Source organism: Vombatus ursinus, unplaced genomic scaffold (assembly GCF_900497805.2).
Source record: "Vombatus ursinus unplaced genomic scaffold, bare-nosed wombat genome assembly UNPS02009173.1, whole genome shotgun sequence".
Classification (NCBI taxonomy): Eukaryota; Metazoa; Chordata; class Mammalia; order Diprotodontia; family Vombatidae; genus Vombatus; species Vombatus ursinus.
In genome coordinates, this window is record NW_020948951.1 from 997,402 (window position 1) to 1,017,681 (window position 20,280).

The 20,280-nt window shown below is 46.5% G+C and overlaps 1 protein-coding gene across 4 annotated transcripts; it reads right to left on the reverse strand.

Moving 5' to 3' along the window:
• Window positions 1–249: 249 nt before the first annotated feature.
• ECSIT (ECSIT signalling integrator) lies at window positions 250–7,090 on the reverse strand. Of its 4 annotated transcripts, none has more exons than XM_027851364.1 (8): window positions 6,938–7,090; window positions 5,357–5,510; window positions 3,913–4,327; window positions 2,651–2,874; window positions 2,386–2,437; window positions 1,776–1,924; window positions 1,449–1,554; window positions 250–1,045 (listed from the first exon to the last, which is right to left on the reverse strand). In XM_027851364.1, exons 2-8 carry the CDS (start codon window positions 5,471–5,473, stop codon window positions 774–776), a joined length of 1,335 nt encoding a protein of 444 aa, XP_027707165.1. In that variant the 5' UTR covers window positions 5,474–5,510; window positions 6,938–7,090; the 3' UTR covers window positions 250–773. The 4 variants fall into 4 exon arrangements, with proteins under 4 accessions (XP_027707165.1, XP_027707163.1, XP_027707164.1 ...); XM_027851362.1 differs by having other exon boundaries at window positions 1,449–1,557; XM_027851363.1 differs by lacking the exon at window positions 6,938–7,090 and adding an exon at window positions 6,575–6,673 and having other exon boundaries at window positions 1,449–1,557.
• Window positions 7,091–20,280: the final 13,190 nt, after the last annotated feature.

Here is a 20,280-nt window from a genome sequence, read left to right on the forward strand (position 1 = left end):
CCCGGAGGTGCTGCCAGCCAGGGGGCCGCCCACCATACAACAGTACGGGGCAGGGAGGTGGCACAGATTGGGGGGCTGGAACAGAACTTAGAAATTATTTCGTTTAGTCTCTTCTCCAATAGAGGGCTCTTAAGTGTCAGAACTGGAACTGGGGTCTTTTGTCCCTGTCTGAAACATCCTTTCCAACCAACCACATTTCTGGATTTTGAGGGAAAGGGAAGCCTTGGAAAGAAAAGGAAACTCCAGGAATGAAAGAAAAATTAGTTTGCATTTAATCTTTTTTTGGGGGGGGGGTGGGGTAGATGTGGCCACAGTTTTGAGTAGGTATAATAAGTGCCAGATATCACATAGAAAGGATATTTCTCTCATCCTCTCAGACTGAAAAACTAAGCAGACAAACTGCTTGTACCACAGTGCCTGGCTTCGGTCAGACCACCTTTGTCCTGATGTGGTGCAGCCCACCCCTACCTGTATGCCAGGCTTCACCTCCAAGGGCAGTCTACAACAGGACTAGGGACAACCACAGAAATCAGGGCAGGCAGAATCCCCAAGGAGATACTTTATTTGCTTCCTACTCAAGAAAGGCAAGTAGCTGAGCAGGGTTAATTTCGTCACACTGATCCCCTGGGGAGGAGGTGGAAGCAGCTACATCAAAACTCCATTCCCCATCAAGGTTTTCAGCTTCAAGTCCGGCTTCTGCTTTTACAATAAACCAAAGACACACCTGGCACAGAACAAGAACACTCAGTCTAAGAATCCTGTCAGGTAAAGGCTCAGCTCTGACCCTGGTGTCGGATCTGGGCTTGGGATGGCTCTTCCTCGTCTTCCTTCGGAGACACCTGCTCCTCTCGCTCCTGGTTGTGCTGGCCTTGGCCTTCCTGATGCTCAGAGAGTTGGAGTTCTCCTCCCACTGCTCCCAGACGGAAGACCACTGGGATGTGTGCCAGTGCTGGGTTGGTGATCTGCAGGCCCTGGATCCATTTGGCAAGTGTGGCCTGATCGTGGGCTCCAGCCATACACATGGCAAATACAGGGCCTTCCTCAACTATAGGAACAGATGGGAGCTCTGGGCTGGAGAAGCCAGGGACTGGCTTCCAGGAGGACTGCTCATAAGGTAACTCCTGACCCTTACCACCAGGGCCTGAAGCTCCTCACTTCCTGGATCGCCCCCTTCCCTTCTTCTGGTTGACAAGTAGCTACAGACCCCATTGTGGCAAGCCCTGGCAGAAGCTCAGAGACCTGGGTCTCCACCACCCCCATCCTGACCTCCCCCATTAAGACCAGTTTTCCAGGTTTGAGGCCAGCCCAGTTCCTTGTGCCTAAAGTAGTACCCGGAAGGGAAGGACAATGCCAAGGGGCTTCCATCTCAAACCCAAAGGACAGTGGAGGTGGGAGCTATACTAGACCCTAGAAAACCACCCTGAGGCTATGTAGAGGAACCCCAATACCTTCATCCACATCAAACTCATAGTCATCCCAGGGTCCTCGATCCAAATCCAAGTCCAGCTGCATGGGGTAATAGAAGTTCCTCTCTGGCCCCATCTCCTTGTCTTCCTGCTGGAGGCAGCATCCGTGGGACTCAGATTAAAGCCAAACACTCTGTGGTATCCCCCACCCCAACCAGGGTTTTAAGCATAGCTGTCAGAACCACCCAGTGTTAGAAGGTACCAGACCCAGTGCCTGGTACCCTTGGCCAGACCACTCTTCTACTTAACACTCAACACTGGAGCACCCACAGCCCCTCCTTCTGGCCCCTCCCAGGTTTCTCCTCTCACTCTTTCTTCAGGAGGCAGCAAGTCAGCTCGAAGCACATGGTAGTAGAGACACTGGTCTCGAAGCCACAGTGGGAAGGGGCCCTCGACAAAAACAGGCCTAGCAGGGTTGTGCTGAGCCAAGGCAGCCTGCTGGTCAGGGCTCTGGATCCCTGGTTTGGAGAGGGACACAGGCACACATCAATTCCAGCTGATTTCCAGGAGATGACTTCCACCCACCCCTTCCAGGGCCTCTTTCAGGGGCCCAGATGTAAAATGAGGGGTTATACTTTATCTCCAAGGTCCTTTCCAGCTCTACCTCTATAAAATGTGGTAACATAATTACGGAGCACCAGGTTTTGTCTGTCACCTTATGCAAAGACCTAGACAGGCCCTAAAGCTAACTAATTTGATCCCCACTTGCTTAGTTCTCTCTGGTTTCTCTCTCCAGAATTCATCTTAGTTTACATCTTCAAGCACAAGTAGGATGAGGAAATGGGCACTGTCTTTTCAGGGTTTTGAGGACTCCCTAGGCCCTTTGAAAACTCTACCATCAGTGTCTTCCCAATCCCACTCTATCTGTGGTCTTAGGAGATTGGCAATATACTATACACCCGATGGGCACAAGACCTACCCACAATGTGAGGCTGTGATGGGTTAGCTCCAAGATCTTCTGGCCCAGGCATCTACAGACAGAATATCAAAGGGTACAAGGTGCCCAGCCCCACCCCACCCACCCCCACCTGAAGGGCAAAGAGTCAAGAGGAAACATACATGGACAGAGAGGAAAAAGTCTTGGCACTCTGTGGGTGGCGTCCGAAACAGAGATCATAAGGACAGAAAAAGGAATCAGGACCTACAGTGGTAGCTGGGGGAAATCAAGTGGTCCTCTGCGCTACCTGGTAGACAGTGACTCTGGCACTCAGGTCGGCGGCAATACGCTCCAGACCATGCCGGGCCAAGTCAATAGGGTCCTTGGGTAGCGGTCTTGGCACTGGGAATGGATTGATGTTCTTGAAGCGGGGGAACCAGTACATCAGGCGAAGATATTTGAGCATGGGGTGACTCTTGCGCCCAAAAATTTGTAGCAGCAGAAACTCGGTTTCCTTGTTTGGCATGACCCCTGTGCTGGGCAAGAAAGGGAAGAAGCAGAAGAGAACAGGGAAAGCAAAGCCAGTCACAGAAGCACATATAGGTCAGAGGTAAACTGCCCCGAATAGGGAAGCCCTCTCCCCATGCCTGTCTTCTGAAAAACAGAATTTTAGATATGGAAGGGGCCTCAAAGATTATCCAGTCCAACCTGTGGACTGGATTCTGAACAAGAATATCTCCATAGATGAGTTTCTGAAGCTTTTTTTGGGTCACTCCCTCTGGGAGTCTGATGAAGCTATGGCCCCCTTCTCAGAATAATGTTTCTTAAATGCATAAAACAAAATACATAGGATTACAAATAAAACCAATTATGTTGAAAATACAGTTATCAAAATATTTAAAAAGCAAGTTCATAGAACCTAGGTTAAGAACCCGAGTTCTATTCTCTCCTTGTCAGGTAATATCTAGCCTCTCCCAAAGACCTCCCATGATGGGGAACTTATTGTCTCCTGATAGTCCTTTCCATTTCTGGTCAGCTCTAATTGCTAATGACATTTTCCTAACCTAAAGTCTAAATCTGACTCTGCCATCTCCTGACCAAAGCTCCTGGTCCCTGTCCTGGTACAGGAACTCTGGCTGCCCAGCCGCTTCCCAACTTGCTCCTCGTCCTCTGGGGCCAAACAGCGTGAGTGTGAGCTCTCTTCCACGTGACTGCCCTTTAGAGTATCCATCTACCCACCCTGGTAACCCCCTCAAAACACCTTTTCAACCATCAACTTTATCTTTTGTTTTTTCTTTTTAGGCAATTGGGGTTAAGTGACTTGCCCAGGGTCACGCAGCTAGTGTTTGTTCTGAGGCCAGATTTGAACTCAGGACCTCCTGACTTCAGGGCCAGTGCTCTATCCACTGCGCCACCTAGCTGCCCCCGTCAACTTCATCTTAACTGGGAGTAATTCACTCAACCCCATCTAATCCCATTCCACACTGGCTAATAGCAACGCTCCTCCTCCAGTGCCCTCCTTGGCAAAGGCTGGGGCTGGGAAGGGATCCTCGGACTCCTCCCTCTTACCATAGTTCTCCATCTGATCTAACACCTTCACGCCGCACTCCTGCTGACGGGGATAGTGGTTGAAGATTTGCTGCAGCATGTTTCGAGGCACAAAGACCTCCTTAGGGAAGATGTCCAGCAGGAGGTTGTAGACAGCCAGGTCATGCTGCACCCCGTACTCTGGCATCTTTCGAAGAGCCAAGTAGATGAAATCAACATGGCCCCGCTTTCTCATGTCCCGCTGGGCAAAGGCCTTGACTGCCCTGGAGAATCCTGTCTTATCTCGCTGTCCCCCAGATGCTTGCTCAAAGAAGTCCTCGTATGGCTCCAAGGCCTTCGTGGACACTGCAGAGGGCTTCACCATAGGGACTTGCTTAGAATCTGAGGCTAGTCTTGCTGCACTGCTGCAGAAGCCCCTCGGGAACTGGGAGAGGCCCTGTGGGTCAACAAGAAGGATCACAGCTAGGATCTGACACCCTTGTCCACCAGGAAGCCTGCCTATCCTACCTCCATAGAGTGGGGTCACTTGGGGGAGGGGGGAACCTCATTCCTTTCCTAAGGAGAGGCAGTAAAGTACAGTGGAAAGAGAACTGGAACTGGAGTTTAGGAATTAGGTTTGAATTCTGATTCTGTTACTTATGGATATGACCTTGAATACTTAGCTCTCAAGCTCTCTGGGCCTTAGTTCCTCATCTGAACACTTGGTCCTGGGGCTTGTTATTTACAAAGGAGCCTGGCTGGCTCTGGAAAAAACCCAGGCCTTCTCCTTCTCCTTCCCAATTTGGAATCCTGAGGTTCCAAAATCTTTCAATAGTATTGTCAAGGGAACTTCCATCCTCCCACTAACCTCGGTCCCCAACTTAAGCGTCATCCTTGACTCTACTCTCTCATCTAACATATCCAAACCACTACAAAGTCTAGCCAGGGATTCCCAGTATCTCTATTAGCTCTTCCTTCTTCCCTACAATAGCCAACATCTCTATTAGGAAAAGGATTTTCTGTCTACAACACAAATTGTTTTTTTCTATTTACTAGGGGCATTTGTGTTACTTTCCACTTATTTCAGATTCTCATTCCTAATTTGTTGCAGTCTTTCTGAGTACACATGGCCTGAAAAGCTGCTAAACATTCAACAGAATTTACTGAAGGAAATGCTAGCCAGGAATGGCACCAAAATCAAATAACCCATGTGAAGATTACTAAGAGTCAGTTTTAGATGGAACTGAAGAGGGCAAGTGAATGGGGCACAACCAGAGGGAAGCAGGTGCCTCCTCCTATCCCCCCCAACCCACTCAGGCTAGAAGAGAGGGAAATAGGACTAAAAACTGGAAGAGTTGATGGTTTTATTAACTGTAAGATGATGGCATGGAGCTAGATGATCTCCAAGAGGAGGCCAAGAGAGGTTAAATGGCTTATCCAAAGTTAGGCAAGTAGGTGATCCCTCTCCCTACCCCATCCCCACTACCTGTAAAAGGCAGCTTCCTTCAGGTTGCCAAGGGCTGTGCCCTGGAACAGCTCTGGAAAGGAAGTGGCGACCCATAGAGTGGTCCCAGGCTAGGATAGCCCTCCATACGCAGTTCATCCTGTTGCTGGCCCTGGTCAGGCAACCAGATGCCTACCTAACCCAAGGAACGGAGACGTGGTTAGCTGGCCCAGAGGATGGCCTTGGAAACTTCCTTGTGTTCGCACACACACACATACACACATACAACACACACACACACACACACATACACTCTACAGATTTATTCTTTCTCCCCCAAATCCTCCCCTCTTCCAAACTTTGAAGCTATTACCATGTCAAGAGTATGTCCATCCTCTCATTAACCTAGGCTCCCACTTCCAGTGTACTTCTTGATTCCACTCTCATCCAACATATCCAGTCCAACGCCAAATCTTATCACTTCTATACTTCACAGCATCTCTCCCTTATGTTACATCCCTTTCTCTCTAATCACATAGCATTACATTAGTTCAGGTTCTTTTCGTCTTAAGCCTGGACTATTACAATAACTTTCGAACTGGTGTTCCTAATTTAAGTCTTTCACAAGCCCAATCCATCCTCCATTCAATGCTCAAAGTGATCTTTCTAGAGAGAAGGTCTGATCTGGTCACAACTACCCCCCAACTCCATGCTCAATCGATTTCAATAGCTTCCTATTATCTCTAGATCAAATATTCAAAACTCTTCATAGGCTGGCGCCTTCCTGCCTTTCCAGTCTTTTTTACATTTTACTGCCACTCTGACGCAGCTGCATTGTACTCATTGCTGTTTCTCAAGCAGGGCATTCTGGCAGCTTCCCAAGCCTGGAATGTTTTCTTTCCTCACTCAGTCTCTTAATTTCCCTGTCCTCCTTCAAGATTCAGCTCAAAGCCCTCTTCTGCAGAAGGTCTTTCCCCTTCCTCCCTCCCCCTGCAGCTAGTGCCTTCCCCTCTGAGATTACCTTCCATTTACTCAGTATGGATCTTGTAGGTACCTAATTAACTTCATGTTGAATCCCCCATTAGGATGTATGCTCCTTAACAGCAGGGACTGTTTTTGCTTTTCTTTGCATCCCCATGGGATGGCAGTGCCTAGTATACAACAGGCACTTAATAAATGCTCGATATCTGCCTAACACACCTCCACACTGGTCAGGAGATGGCAGAGTCAGATTTGGACTTTAGGTTTGGAAAACGTCACCTCCTAGGAGGTCATCCGCACACGGCCTCGATTGTGTGCCAGCTCCAGGCACGTGGGTGTTCACTAGGTCAGGCTGGGTCTCTCCTCCTCAGATCCCGGGTTCTCCTCCGGGACAGAGCCATGTCTCTTTTTCCTTTGCCTGGGTGCTGCGTTTGGAACGGGGGTGGGGGTGGGGGTGGGGATTTTGGGGGTCACACATACACACTCATATACACACAATACAATACACACATATACACATATCCATTCACACACTCGCAATACACAGACACAAACACACACAGAGTAGGCGGGGCTCCCGTCGCTCCGCCCCTCCCCTTCCCAAACGCGATCCAAGGGGAAAAGGTCACCATGTCCGCAGACCTGCGGCGGAGCGCGCTCGGAGGCAGGGCAGGGACCCAGAGGCCGGAGTCTGAGCTGGTTCTCGAGCAGCGCGACGGCGATTCCCCCCGACGGCGATTCTCAGCTGGCTCCGGCTCTACCTGTTGGTATTGCTGGGCGCAGCCATATTGGCCGTTAGAGCTTCCGGGTCACAGGGCGCCAGGGGGAGAGCGAAAGGATTTCTCAGAGAAAAGCCTTCAAGATCAAGAGCCAATGGGAAGACGTCATTTAGACAGCTCCGCCCACCATCTTTAAAGGCCCCGCCCCCGGCCCGCCCACCCAGGTCTAAGCTTAGAAAGCAGCTCGCGGCGCAGGTTTGTACTTGGGGGCGGATCTCCTGTGTGCAGCTCTTCTCTTCATATTCCCGCTACTTGCTCAGGCCTGTTAGGCCTCAGTTTGCTTATCTGCGAAATGGGTAGAAACTGAATCCATGAGTTGTTGTGTTTCCTAGAAGTTACAACCCTAAGTCACCTTAGACTCCACCCAGGCACCCTCTTTTTTAAGAGATGGGAAATAATAATAGCAGATGTTTATATGTGATTGCAAAGAGGTTCCACATAAACCATTTTTTCACCCAAATAACAGCCTTATGAGTAAGTACTATGGGCATCTCTCCATTTTTCAGTTGTCCTTTCCATCTCGACAACTTCTTTTATATATGCTTTCTCCTCCCACCTAGTTCAGGTCCCCGTCTCCCCTACCTTGGAGGATTACAATAACTTTTCCTTTTTATTTCTCTACCTCAAGCCTCAATCCCCTTCAATCCATTCTTCTCACATCCAGTGTTTGATTGTCTCACACACACACACCCCATGGTTTTTCTGTTACCTCTGGGATCAAATAGAAACTCATTTGGGGCATTTTACAGAACTTCAGAATCTGAGAGTTGGAAGGGAAGTCAATGACCATCCAATCCAGCTTATACAGAAAAGTAATCCCCACATACCTTTCCAGTGGTCACTCAGCCTCTGCTTGAAGACTGCCAGGGAGAAGGAAGACATCACCTTTGGGGTGCCTGTTACTCTTTTATATAATTTTAATCATTAGGAGGTTTTTCCTGAAATCTAGTCTAAATTATCTCCTTTGTAATTGTTTCTGATTCTGTCCTCAGGGGACAAACCAAACTAGCCCAAACCCTCCTCCACATCAATCCTTCAAGTATTACGTGAACACGGAGAGAGTGAGGAATCAAGGGTAACTGGAAAGATGGTGGTGTCTTCAACAGTCATAGGGAAGTTAGCAGTGGGGGAGGGTTTAAGGGGAAAGATGATGAGTTCAGTTTTGGACGTTTTGATATCCCAAACAATGAATTAATCACTGAATGGAGTATACTAGGTATGCAGGAATTTTCCTAAACCCTTATGAAAATGTGTGTGGACAAGCCCTTTATCATTTTGAAAGGATCATGGGACTTTGGCCATTCGATGCAAGGCAAATGATGCCACACAGGAAGCAGATTATGCTCGCCTGAAATGATCAAATGTGCCTCTGGACCTATGTACAAAATAGCAAACCACTTCCAAGTTTCACAGACCTACAGCAGGCCAGTGGGGGGTAGAAAAGCCCTTGAGAAAATAGAACAAAGTAGAAAAGAGAACAAAATAGAAAAATGTCTTTCTCTTTTTCCTACCTCCATGCTACCAGGATCAGGGAGATCTTGAGGTCTCACCAGAAGTTTCACCAGTGATTAGAGTTGGTAGCAGAGTCCAATAGAGCTGGATATGGTAAGTATAGGAGTCAATGCTTGAGGTGGAGATCCCCAGGTAGAGATGTGGTAAGCATTACATGTTCTAGAACACCTACAGACTAAAAACTGGTGCTTTCCCTTCCCTTGGCACCTGAGCAGAACTGAAGGAGAGAGTATTAGCAAGAGTGAAGTGGCCAAAACCAGCCGAGGAGTGGCCTAGCTCAGTAGCAAGTGGCAGAGTCTTATCCAACAGCAAATTGGCCCGGCCTAGTAGCAGATTGGCCTTTGCAGAAGAGATAACCTTGCCCTACAAAGAGCCGGCCACACTGGTAAACTCAATCATCACTCAGACCATCCCTTGCTATGAATTTCATGAGGGTTCCATGAAGGGAGAAAACTTCTAGTAACTAGTTGTATAATCTATTGTGTACCTCACCGCCACTGTACTCTTAAGTTTGATCACCCTCTTCCAAGGACCTTGTGTGTGCAAAGGGAGGGTGTGCCCCATTGTGCCATTTGAGGAGAAAAATTTTTAACCATTGTTTTTACTATGCCGTTTTAGTAAATACCCTTGCTAAAATGTAATTGAGGATACTGGCTAATAATAAATGTGAAGTACTCTGAGGCTCAAGATCAATTGGGTTAGAAACCCTAGGTTTCTAATTCCCCCAGAACCTTTTAAGGAGTGGTAGCAGCAGGGCAGCTAGGTGGTGCAATGGATAGAGCACCGGCCCTGGAGTCAGGAGGACCTGAGTTCAAATCCAACCTCAGACCAGACACTTGATACATACTAGCTGTGTGACCCTGAGCAAGTCACTTAACCCCGATTGCCTTGCAAAAAAAAAAAGGAAAAAGAAAAAGGAGTAGTAGCAGCTACCCTCTGCTGCTAGGGACCACTCTTGTCAAGTGGGAGTTAAGGAAGTAGACCCAGAGGGAATGTTACATTCCAGAAGTTATTAATAGAGGCTCATGCATCACATCTGAGAGTTTTTCAGGACCCAAGCATGTAGCTCATCTGGGTCATCAGGTAACTTGAATTCACTAAGGGGACTTAGAGCCTCTCTTACTATTTCCTTTTTTATTTTGGGGTATCAGCGCTTTACTAGCTGTATTTGTTCTACTGTATCCAGTGCAAAGGTTATTCTTCTTGGCACAAAAAAGAGAAACACAATAATTTAAATATCTTTACAAACAGGTCTCTCCCAACCTTTCCAGTCTTATTGTACATTACTTCTCCCCACTTACTCTCTGAAACAGTACTGGCCTACTAGATGGCCCTCCTGCATAACCTCCATCTCCCATCTCCATGTCTTTCTACTGGCTGTTACTCATGCCTGGAACGCTCTCCCTTTTCACTTTTTGTGTCTTGGAATCCCTAGTTTCTTTCCAGATTCAACCATCATCTGCATGGAGCCTTTCCTGGTCCCCCCAATTCTTAGTGCCCTCCTTCCCCAAACTCTATGTAGGTGTGTATATATGTATGTGTGTATGTATATGCATGTATGTACACCCGTGTGTATAGCTATCATACTACACACATGTTGAATCCCCCATTAGAATGTAAGCTTTCTGTGGGCAGGCACTGATTCACTTTTGTCTTTGTGTTTGGCCAGCACAGTGACTAGCACATAGTAAGCATTTAATAAATGTCTGTTGAATGATTAATTCTGGAAACTGAAACTCAGTGGCAAAGGTGGTACTTGAACCAGGATGGGAGTCAACAGAAGGGCTGGTGTTCTTAAGCTCCTAACCTAATGCCTTTTCCACTTCAGTTTCCATACCATCCTCCTCTCCCTTCCCCCTCATCCCACAACCTCCGATTAGGTATTAAGGACAGGACTCCCAACCTCTGAGGGCCCCAAATCCTTTCAGCCTCCCGGATCCAAAGTTCAGCTTCCCCAGTCCCCCAGAGGTCCCAGGCTAAGAAGGGACCAGAAGGGCCAGGAAGCTGGCAATGTCTGCCCCAGCCACCTCCCGGGTCCCTGAGGCTCTTCCAGTCAGTCTAGCATCCTCAAGAAGGGTGGCCATGAGTACCAGGCAGGGAGCCAGAATTCCTGAGAGGGAGACGCCAAGGTCAAAGCTGGGAGCTCCCTGGGGAGCCAAGGGTATCCCTGCTCCAGATGGTGAGAGGCATGTCCTCTGACTCAGATTGGCTGGTATGGCAGCAAGGGCTGAGCACCCGGGTTATGCTTCTGCAGTCCCAGCTTTTGAGTTCTGATATGCTAGGCGACCCTTCCTGTCCACCCTACCAGCATGAGTGAGCCGTCTGTCCCCAGAATTATGCCCCCACTCCACCCCCATCCCCACCACTTATTTCATCTATCTTCCCAACCAGGTGCCTATCAGTCCCGGCTCCTACAGTCGACACACCTGGAACTGTTCCACAGTTACCCACAAGGCTTCAGGCACAGTCTTCCTTTCACCAGGGCCCCATCTCTCCGAAGCAGGGATTCGGACCCCCAATATTTTCCAAGAGACCTCCATCCTGAGCTCTCATGGCCCCCAATCCCAAATTCTCCTAGTCCTAAATCCCAAACCACACCCCCCCAGGATTTCCCAGGAACTCTTAATCCCTTGTTTGAGCAGTTCCCACTAATCTCAATGTCCCAAGAACTCCCTAGCCCATTTCCAATCTCTGACAGCTTTCCAGTCTTGACATCTCAGGGCCCCCCACTCCAACCCACCAAAGCTCAGATTTAAAGTGATACCAGCTTCTTCTTCTATCTTCCTCCCCTCTTTGGCCTGGGGTCCCCTTTGATCCTCCTCCAAAGCAGCTGTGCACCAAGTATTGGGAATGGGTGGACCTGGATCCTGGCCCTTTCCCTAAATGAGCAGGGTTGAGATCATATTTCAGGGAAATGCTACCGGTTGCTTGCAACCTAAAAGTACCCAAACCTGGAAGGACATCCCACTTCACTTTCCCCACTGTTAATGAAGGGAGAATTAGTATCCAGGACAGGAAAGAGAGGTGCCTGAACCACAGCCCCTACATCAGGGGTGAATGGTCAGGACTAGGACTGTCTTCACCTTAGAGTTAGGAAATCATGTGCCCATTACTTTCTTCAAAGTCCCTAGGGCTGGACTATCCCATAGGGATGTAGTCCTGTGGGTCTAGTGGGGAACCCTTTCAATGATCAGCATTTACTGGGGAGAGAGAAGATTTGGAGATCCTCAGTAATCCTTCCGTGGAGGATGGGCTGGCCCAGATTTGTCCTCCCCTTTGCCTAGGCCATTGACGGGATGAGGTCCTAGATATAAGGTGTCTGTGTGTGTGAATGAGTATGAATAAGCACCCATGCCCCTCTGTGTGTATATCAGTATCTTATGTGACTAATTGGTAGATGTCAGTAGTGGAATATGTGTGTCTCAGTGTACATCCTCTTATCTGTGTCTATAAATATGTGTATCAATAACTAAGTCTAAGGGTCTGTGCCTCTATATGTCACAAGGGTAAGGCTGATGGTGAGCATCTATGCTTCTGTATATCTAGCTGTCTTCATTTCAGTGAATCCATTTGTACCTGCATGAATGTGTGTCTGGGCTGGTCCCAGAGAGTCCCAGAGCGCATCAGTTCTCAGTTCTCTTCTCTCTCTTTGTCCATCCTTATATCTCAAACATGCTGTAATCTTCCTTCCTTCCAGCCATCACCCAGGAAGGGGCCAGAACTCCTGGGTTCTTATACCTCCTGCTTCTGACTCCTGGGACTTCATGAGAGGAGGTCAGAGCGGAGCCTCAGCCAAGACAAGGAGCCCTGACGGGAAGGGCTGACTTAATCCTTGATACTTGGATGTCAAACACATGACACCGGAGGCCTCCTGAGGCAAGTGACTAGGATACTGGCCCTGCCCTTGCCCAGGCCTGCCATGCTGAAGCCCTAGAGATGGCAAGATTTTCTCTATTTAGGCAATTTGGGGGGCTCTGTCTTGGCCTTCTTACTATGTTCTGCATTCAGTCCCCATGTATCCTGCTACCTCAGTACTACCTACCATAACCTGGGCAAAAGGAGGTACAGCCTTGCTCCTCTTAAGTTCCAACCCAGGGACCTCATGGGGTCCTTCCTGGGAGACCCTATCCTGAGATCTCCAACCTACTTCCCATAGTGCCCACAGTAGCATTTTTGGAGGCCTGGTTGAGGGAGTGAAGTCAGAACCCAAAGGTAAGAGGAATTTGGGGGGTATCACCTTGTGTCTGAGAGGGTGGTATTGTAGGAAGAACACTGAGTTTGGAGTCAAAGAATCCTGATGCTATCACTGTCTACTTGACAGTCCAGATCAGAGACTTGCTCAATATCAAATGAGATAATACTTGCAGTGCTTAGCATTTTGGACAAATCTTTACCTCTCTGACTCAGTTTCACCTTATGTAAAATTAGGGGTCGGACCAGATGACCTCGAAAATCACTTCCAGATGTAAATCCTGTGAGATAAGTTCATCTACTGGGACAGTGACCCCATGGTGGGAGGTGAGAGATAGTAGAAGGCTTCAGTAATAATGAACTTCTCCTTCCCCTAGGCTCATGTTGACCATCAATGCCACCTTGATCCGATGCCTCAGCCTCTATAGCCTGCAAAATGAAGGGTTTATCCAAGATGATCCCATCAAGTAAAACTTCCCATCCTCAACCCAAGGGTTAGCTTCAGAAGCACAGAGACCCAAGGGGATGCAGGAGCCTAGGGAGAGGGCAGAGACAGCCTGGATATGAGTTCCCAAGGGACTCTGGCCGTATCCATAATGTGGGGGCCTAAATCCATACCCCTTTCCCCAAGGGATCTGGGTATGATCTGAAAGGTGGATTTATTTCCCAGGACAATAAGGCTTTGTTTTTGTGAACCTCAACCATCCCCACTGCCCCTTCTTCTACCACTGCACTGGGCAGGACACTCCCCCACCCCCCACACACACCTTTTCCCCATCACCTTGGTAACTCCTCCCCCACAGAGGCTACTTATTCCTGACGATGTTCAACCTCAGCCATCTCCTCAGGTTATAAGGTTTATGGTAAAAGGGAACCTTATGGACCTTGTTCCAGTCCCATCCTTTACCTTCACCTCCCCACAGCTATTCATTCAACAGGCATTTACTGATCTTTACTCTGAATGGAATGGAATAAATATTTATTAAGTGTTTACTAATGTGCCAGGCTGGGGCTAGCTAGATGGTTCAGTGGATAGAGCACCTGAGTCAGAAATATCGGAATTCAAATCTGACCTCACACATTTGCTAGCTGTGTGACCCTGGGCAAGTCACTTAACCTCTCTTTAACTTAATCCACTGGAAAAGGAAATGGCATACTATTCTAGTATCTCTGCCAAGAAAACCCCATGGACAGTTGGTCCATGGGTTCATGAGGAGTCAGACAGGACTGAACAATGTGTCAGGTGCTCTGCTAAGCACTTTGCAAGTATTATTTCATTTGATATGGAGCAAGTCTCTGAGCTGGGCTGTGGTGTGGGTGCAATAAAGATGAATCAGATTATAGGCTTTAGACCTGGAAGAGGCCTTAGACTGTTTAGTCTAAAAATCTCTTTAGACAGAAGAAGAAAAGGAGACTTAGCTAAGAGGAGTGATTTACCAGAGGTCACCCAAGAAGTTAGTGGGATCATAGTTATAGAAGAAAATGTTGTGTGTGACTCTTTGTGACCCCCATTTGGAGTTTTCTTGACAGAGATACTAGAGTAATTTGCCCTTTCCTTCTCCAGCTTATTTTACAGATGAGGAAACTGAGGCAAACAGAGTTAAGTGACTTGCCCAGGGTCATGTCGCTAGTAAGTATCTCTGGCCATATTTGAACTCGGGTCTTTCTGACTCCAGGCCTGGTGCTCTGTCCACTTTGCCCTGTAGCTGCCCCGAAGAGCATGTCAGAGGTCACTTAGTTTCACTCTTTTATTTTCACAGATGAGGAGAGTTGAAGCCCAGAGAGTTTAAATTACTTTTCAAGGTCACACAAATAGTAAATAGCAGATTCAAGCCCAGGACCTCTGACTCAAGATCCATCACTCTCTCCAGTAATGCCTTATAGTGAGATACTTAAATCTTAGCATTGATGCTTCAGTGATTTTGCCATCACAATAGAAAACAACATCCCCGCCCTCAGAATTCCCACAGTCCAGTTGGGCTCCAGTTTGAGCCCAAACTTATAAGGCAAGGCCAAGTATAAGGGCCAAAATTCTACTGTGAGATCACCTAGCTGAGGTCATCAGAGAAGGCTTAACTGAGCAGATGGTATCTGGTCAAGAGGGGCCCTTGTAGAATGAATTGGGTTTTGATAAATGGGAAGAGAGAGATTCCAGGCAGAGGGGAATGTGAAGAAAGACATAGAACTGATTTAGTGCTACACTGAGCACAGAAGACCTGGGGAGGCAAGTTGAATAGACAGTGTGGGCAGTGATATCATGGAAACAAAGCTTCTCCAACTCTGAGAGACTGTGTGTTTCCTTCTGCCACCTGAGCTTAAACTCTTTCCTGCCAGTCACTGATTGTTCAGCCTTAGCCCTGACCCCGCAACAGTTGGAGAGCTGTTCCTCCTCCTCATCCTCCATCTCTCTTGATCTGTCCTCATCACTCTGCCCTTCTGGGGACTTGATCCAGCAAGCAAGCATCTTTTATTGAGAGCTTACTATGTGCCTGGCACAATGCCTGGTGTTGGGATACAAAGAAAGACAAAAACAAACAAAAAACCATTCCCTGATCTCAAAGATCTCATATTCCAGTAGAGGTGGGGACATGAAAATATCCAGACTATCAAGGCATATATAAGATATATTCAGAGTATATGAAGGTCATCTGAAAAGGAAAAGTATTAGTCCATGGGAGGGCCAGGTGGGATTGGAACTGAGCCAGAGAAACTGAGGCAAAGGTGAGAGGGCAGAGTGTTCCAGTAAAGGGAGACCAGCCACTGCAAAGGTCCTGGGAATAATATCAAGTCTGAGGATTGGTAAATAGGCCAATATAGCCAGATCATGGAGTGATCTGAGTACCTTCATAGATGATGAATATATCTTATATATACCTAGATAGTATTGATAGTTGCATATTTGTCTCCCCATTAGAATGTGAACTCTTTGGCAACAGAGACTAGTGGGGTGTGTGTGTGTGTGTGTGTGTGTGTTTTGCCTTTCTTTAACTTGCTAGCACTCAGCATTGTGCCCAAGACCCTAGAGGGACAGAGAGATGTATGGTATAAAAAGAGTGAAAAGGCAAGAAAGGGCCAGATTATGAAGAGTTTTTAAATAATCATAGCCAGCATGTATATGGGCAGTTGGGGGCCCAGTGGATAGAGCACTGGGCCTGGAATCAGAAAGACTCTTATCTCATGAGTTCAAAGATGGCCCAGACATTTATTAGCTGTGTGACCCTGGACATGTCTCTTAACCCTGTTTGCCTCAGTTTCCTCATCTGTAAAATGGCTTAGTGACTCTCTCTGTCTCTCTCTGTCTCTCTCTGTCTCTGTCTCTCTCTGTCTGTCTCTCTCTCTCTCTCTCACACACACACACACACACACACACACACACACACACACACACACACATATACATACACTATGTCCCTTTCCCCAGGACAGTCACAGGTGGTTCCTGGACAAAGCAGGGCTGGCCCAGCTTTTCAAAGCTTGTCATCTTAAATGGTTTGGTCCTCATGTTGGTTTCCTTCCTGGTGCAAATTGCTGTGTCTCCCATCTACTATAGCCTGATCCTCCCTTGGATAGGCATGAAAGCCCTGTTAAATTGGTGGATTTGCCAAGCCTGTATTCTTAACTCATTGAGTCCCCAAGTCTTCAATATATCTATGGATGTACTGCATCTGGCCTGGCCTGCTACGTTTCATTCAACAGAGCCCCAAGGACAGGACTAGATAGAAGAGAGGAAAGGGAGGAGCAGTTGGGGAGGTGGGCGACCTTCCCCAGAGGGAAACCGCACCTAGCACTTAGGGAATCCCTTCCTGGCTGTGGAACTACCGCCCATGGATTAAGACTAGACTGGTTAGGTGTTCGATAACCCGGGGGAACCATACGGCCATTCAGTAGCGAGATTTCCCTTTACCCAAGGCTTCCCAGACAGAAGGGAGTTAGCAGAGGGCAGTGCCCAAAATCCACAGCATCCCTAGAGGGCGCCGGCGCTACGTGGCCGCAACGCTTGAACACCCAGGAAGAGGCGGCCCACAAATTGTGAATGGTGGCTGTGGTGGGGGGCTCCTACGATTGGTCAAGTCCCGAGGTCTTGTAGCCAATAAAGTGCCAGTTCAAGAGGGGCTCGCCTTCCCCCTCCCAGATCTCTGCTGTCTTTTGGACTTGGTCCTGTCTCCTCCGTGACCCTGCACTGCCTTCTCCTGGCCAAGGCTCCGAGTCGCTCGTCCTGCCTGCGATGGATCCCGAGACCTCGGCTAGGGACCCCAAGGATGCAACACACCCAACAACAGCATACATAACACATTCAGCTGAGCGTCCCAGCGATCATTTATTAAGGCTACTGTGTGCTACCAGGCACCTTGCTAGGTGCTAAGGGCACAGAGACGGAAGCGAAACAATCCCTGCCCTCAAGAAACTTACAATTAGAAAAGTAAATATAAGGCGTGAGACTGTGATATTATAGGTATAGAAGACTCAGAGTCAGTCATTAAGTCAACAAGCATTCCTTTTTTTAATTAATTAATTTATTTTTAGTTTTCAACAATCACTTCCATAAGCTTTCGAGTTTTAAATTTTCCACCCTCCCTTCCCGCCTCCCTCCCCAATACGGCGTGCAATCTGACATAGATTGTACATATACATTCCTATTAAACATATTTTCATATTAGTCATGTTGCTAAGAAAAATTAGAACCAATAGGAGGAACCACAAAAAAAGAAGAAAAAAACAAAACAAGAAAAAAAAAAGCAGATAGTATACTTGGATCTGCATTGAGACTCCATAGTTCTTTCTCTGGATGTGGATAGCATTTTCCAGCATGAGACTTTTGGAGGTGTCTTAGATCCTTGCATTGCTAAGAAGAGCTAAGTCTATCAAAGTTAATCATTGCACAATGTTGCTGTTACTGTGTCCAACTTTTACAACTTTGTCCTTGTTCTGCTCACTTCACTCAACATCAGTCCATACAAGTCTTTCCAGGTTTTTCTGAAGTCTGCCTGCTCATCATTTCTTATAGCACAATAGTATTCCATTATATTTATATACCACAACTTTTTCAGCCATTCCCCAATTGATGGGCATCCCCTCAATTTCCAATTCTTTGCCACCATAGAAAGAGCTACTATAAATATTTTTGTGCATGTGGGACATTCCCATTTTTATGATCTCTTTGGGATACAGCCCTAGAAGTGCTATTGCTGGGTCAAAGGGTATGCACATTTTTATAGCCCTCTGGGCATAGTTCCAAATTGCTCAGTTCACTGTCCACCAACCATTGTTGGAATATTAATGTTCTAATTTTCCCCCTTCTTCTCCGACATTTATCATTTTCCTATTTTGTCACGTTACCCAATCTGATAGGTGTTAAGGTGGTACCTCAGAGTTGTTTTGATTTGCATTTCTCTAATCAATAGTGATTTAGAGCATTTTTTCATATGACTGTAGATAAGCTTTAATTTCTTCGTCTGGAAACTGCCTGTTCATATCCTTTGATCATTTATCAATTGGGGAATGACTTATATTCTTGTAAATTTGACTTAGTTCTCTATATATTTTAGAAATGAAGCCCTTATCAGAGACACTGGCTGTAAAAATTCTTTCAACAAGTATTTTTTTTTTTGGCTAGGCAATGGGGTTAAGTGACTTGCCCATGGTCACACAGATAGTGAATGTTATGTGTCTGAGGCCGGATTTGGATTCAGGTTCCCCTGACTGCAGGGCCAGTGCTCTATCCACTGCACCACCTAGCTGCCCTGCTCAAGAAATATTTCCTAAGCACCTACTATGTGCAAGGCACTGTGTTAAGCTCTGGGGTTACAAAACAGTTCTTGCTCTCAAGGGTCTCACAGTCTAACAACCTTTGTGCTAGCAGACATCTGCCTAGGGCACTGAAAAGTTAAGTGATTTATCTAGGGTCCTACAGCATGTATCTGGAGTCAGACTAGAACTCAACTTTTTCTGACTCTCAGACTGTTTTCTATCTATAAGGCTACAAGAGAAGCACCAACAGCTCTGGCCAACAGGAAAGGCTTTTTGGAATAGATGGCTCTTGAACTGAGTTTTGAAGGTAGCTAAGAATTCTGGGAGGTTGAGGTGAGGAGGAAGACCTTTCTAGATATTGGGGACAGGCAGCTTATGCAAAGGCATGGAGACAGAGAGGATCATAAGATAAAATGAATGCTTTTTATTACATTTTATTACATTTTATTGCACAAACAAAACCAATGTAGTTAAAATGAGAAGAGAAGCCAAAGCAATCAAACTACAAAAAGATTACTTTATAGAGCTAGAAAAAAAATAATCATGAAATTCATCTGGAGGAACAAAAGGTCAATAATCAATAATGAAAGAAGTGGGAAGGAAGGGAGACTAACAATGCCAGATCCCAAACTATGCTACAAAGCAGTAGTCATCCAAAATGATTTGATGAGGGTTAAGAAATAGAGAGGTCGATCAGTAGAACAGATCTTAATCTGTTCTAATCCTAATCCCAATCTAATCCTAATCTGTATGCAACATACAAAGCAAATGAACACAGTAGCCTAGTGTTTGATACACCCAAAGACCCCAGCTGCTGGGGAAAGAACTCACTGTTTGACAAAGACCTTGGGGAAAACTGGAAAACAGTTTAAGTATAGACTGACATCTCTCATTTTATGCCAAGTCCAAATAGATATATGACTTAGACATAAAGCGTGATATTATAAACAAATTAGAGGAACAAGAAAGAAATTACCTTTCAGATCTCTATACAAGAGTTCATGACCAAACAAGAGATAGAGAGAATCACAGAAGATAGAAAGGACAATTTTGATCACCAGAAAAATGAATTAGTTTTTGTAAAAACAAAACGAATGCAGATAGAATTGGAAGAAAAGTAGATAATGGGGGGGGGGGATCTTTGCAGCATGTTTCCCTAATAAGGGTCTCATATCCAAGATATATGAGGAACTAATTCAAATTTGTAAGAATAAGAACCATTCCCCAACTGATAAATGGTTAAAGGATATGAACAGGAAATTTTCTTTTTTCATGAGGTAATCAGGGTTAAGTGATATACCCAGGGTCACAAAGCTAGTGTCAAATGTCTGAGGCCCGATTTAAACTGAGGTCCTCCTGACTTCAGGGCCAGTGCTCTATACTTTATGCCACCTAGCTGCCCCAATAGGAAGTTTTCTAAGGAAGAAGTCCAAGATATTGATAAACATATGAAACCTCCCCACATACACACCAAATCACTAATAATTAGAGAAATACAAATTAAAGCAATTCTGAGGTTCTATCTCATACCTATCAGATCAGCAAACTTGACAAAAATGGAAAAGGACAAATGTTGGAAGGGCTTCAGAAAACATATATCAGTGCACTATTGGTGGAGCTATGAATTGGTCCAGTCATTCTAGAAGGTATTATTTTTAGAAAGTTACCAAACTACAATGATCAACAGTGAATGACGTAGCTATTCTCAGCAATATAATGGTCTAAGAATTCCAAAAGACTCATGATGAAAAATGC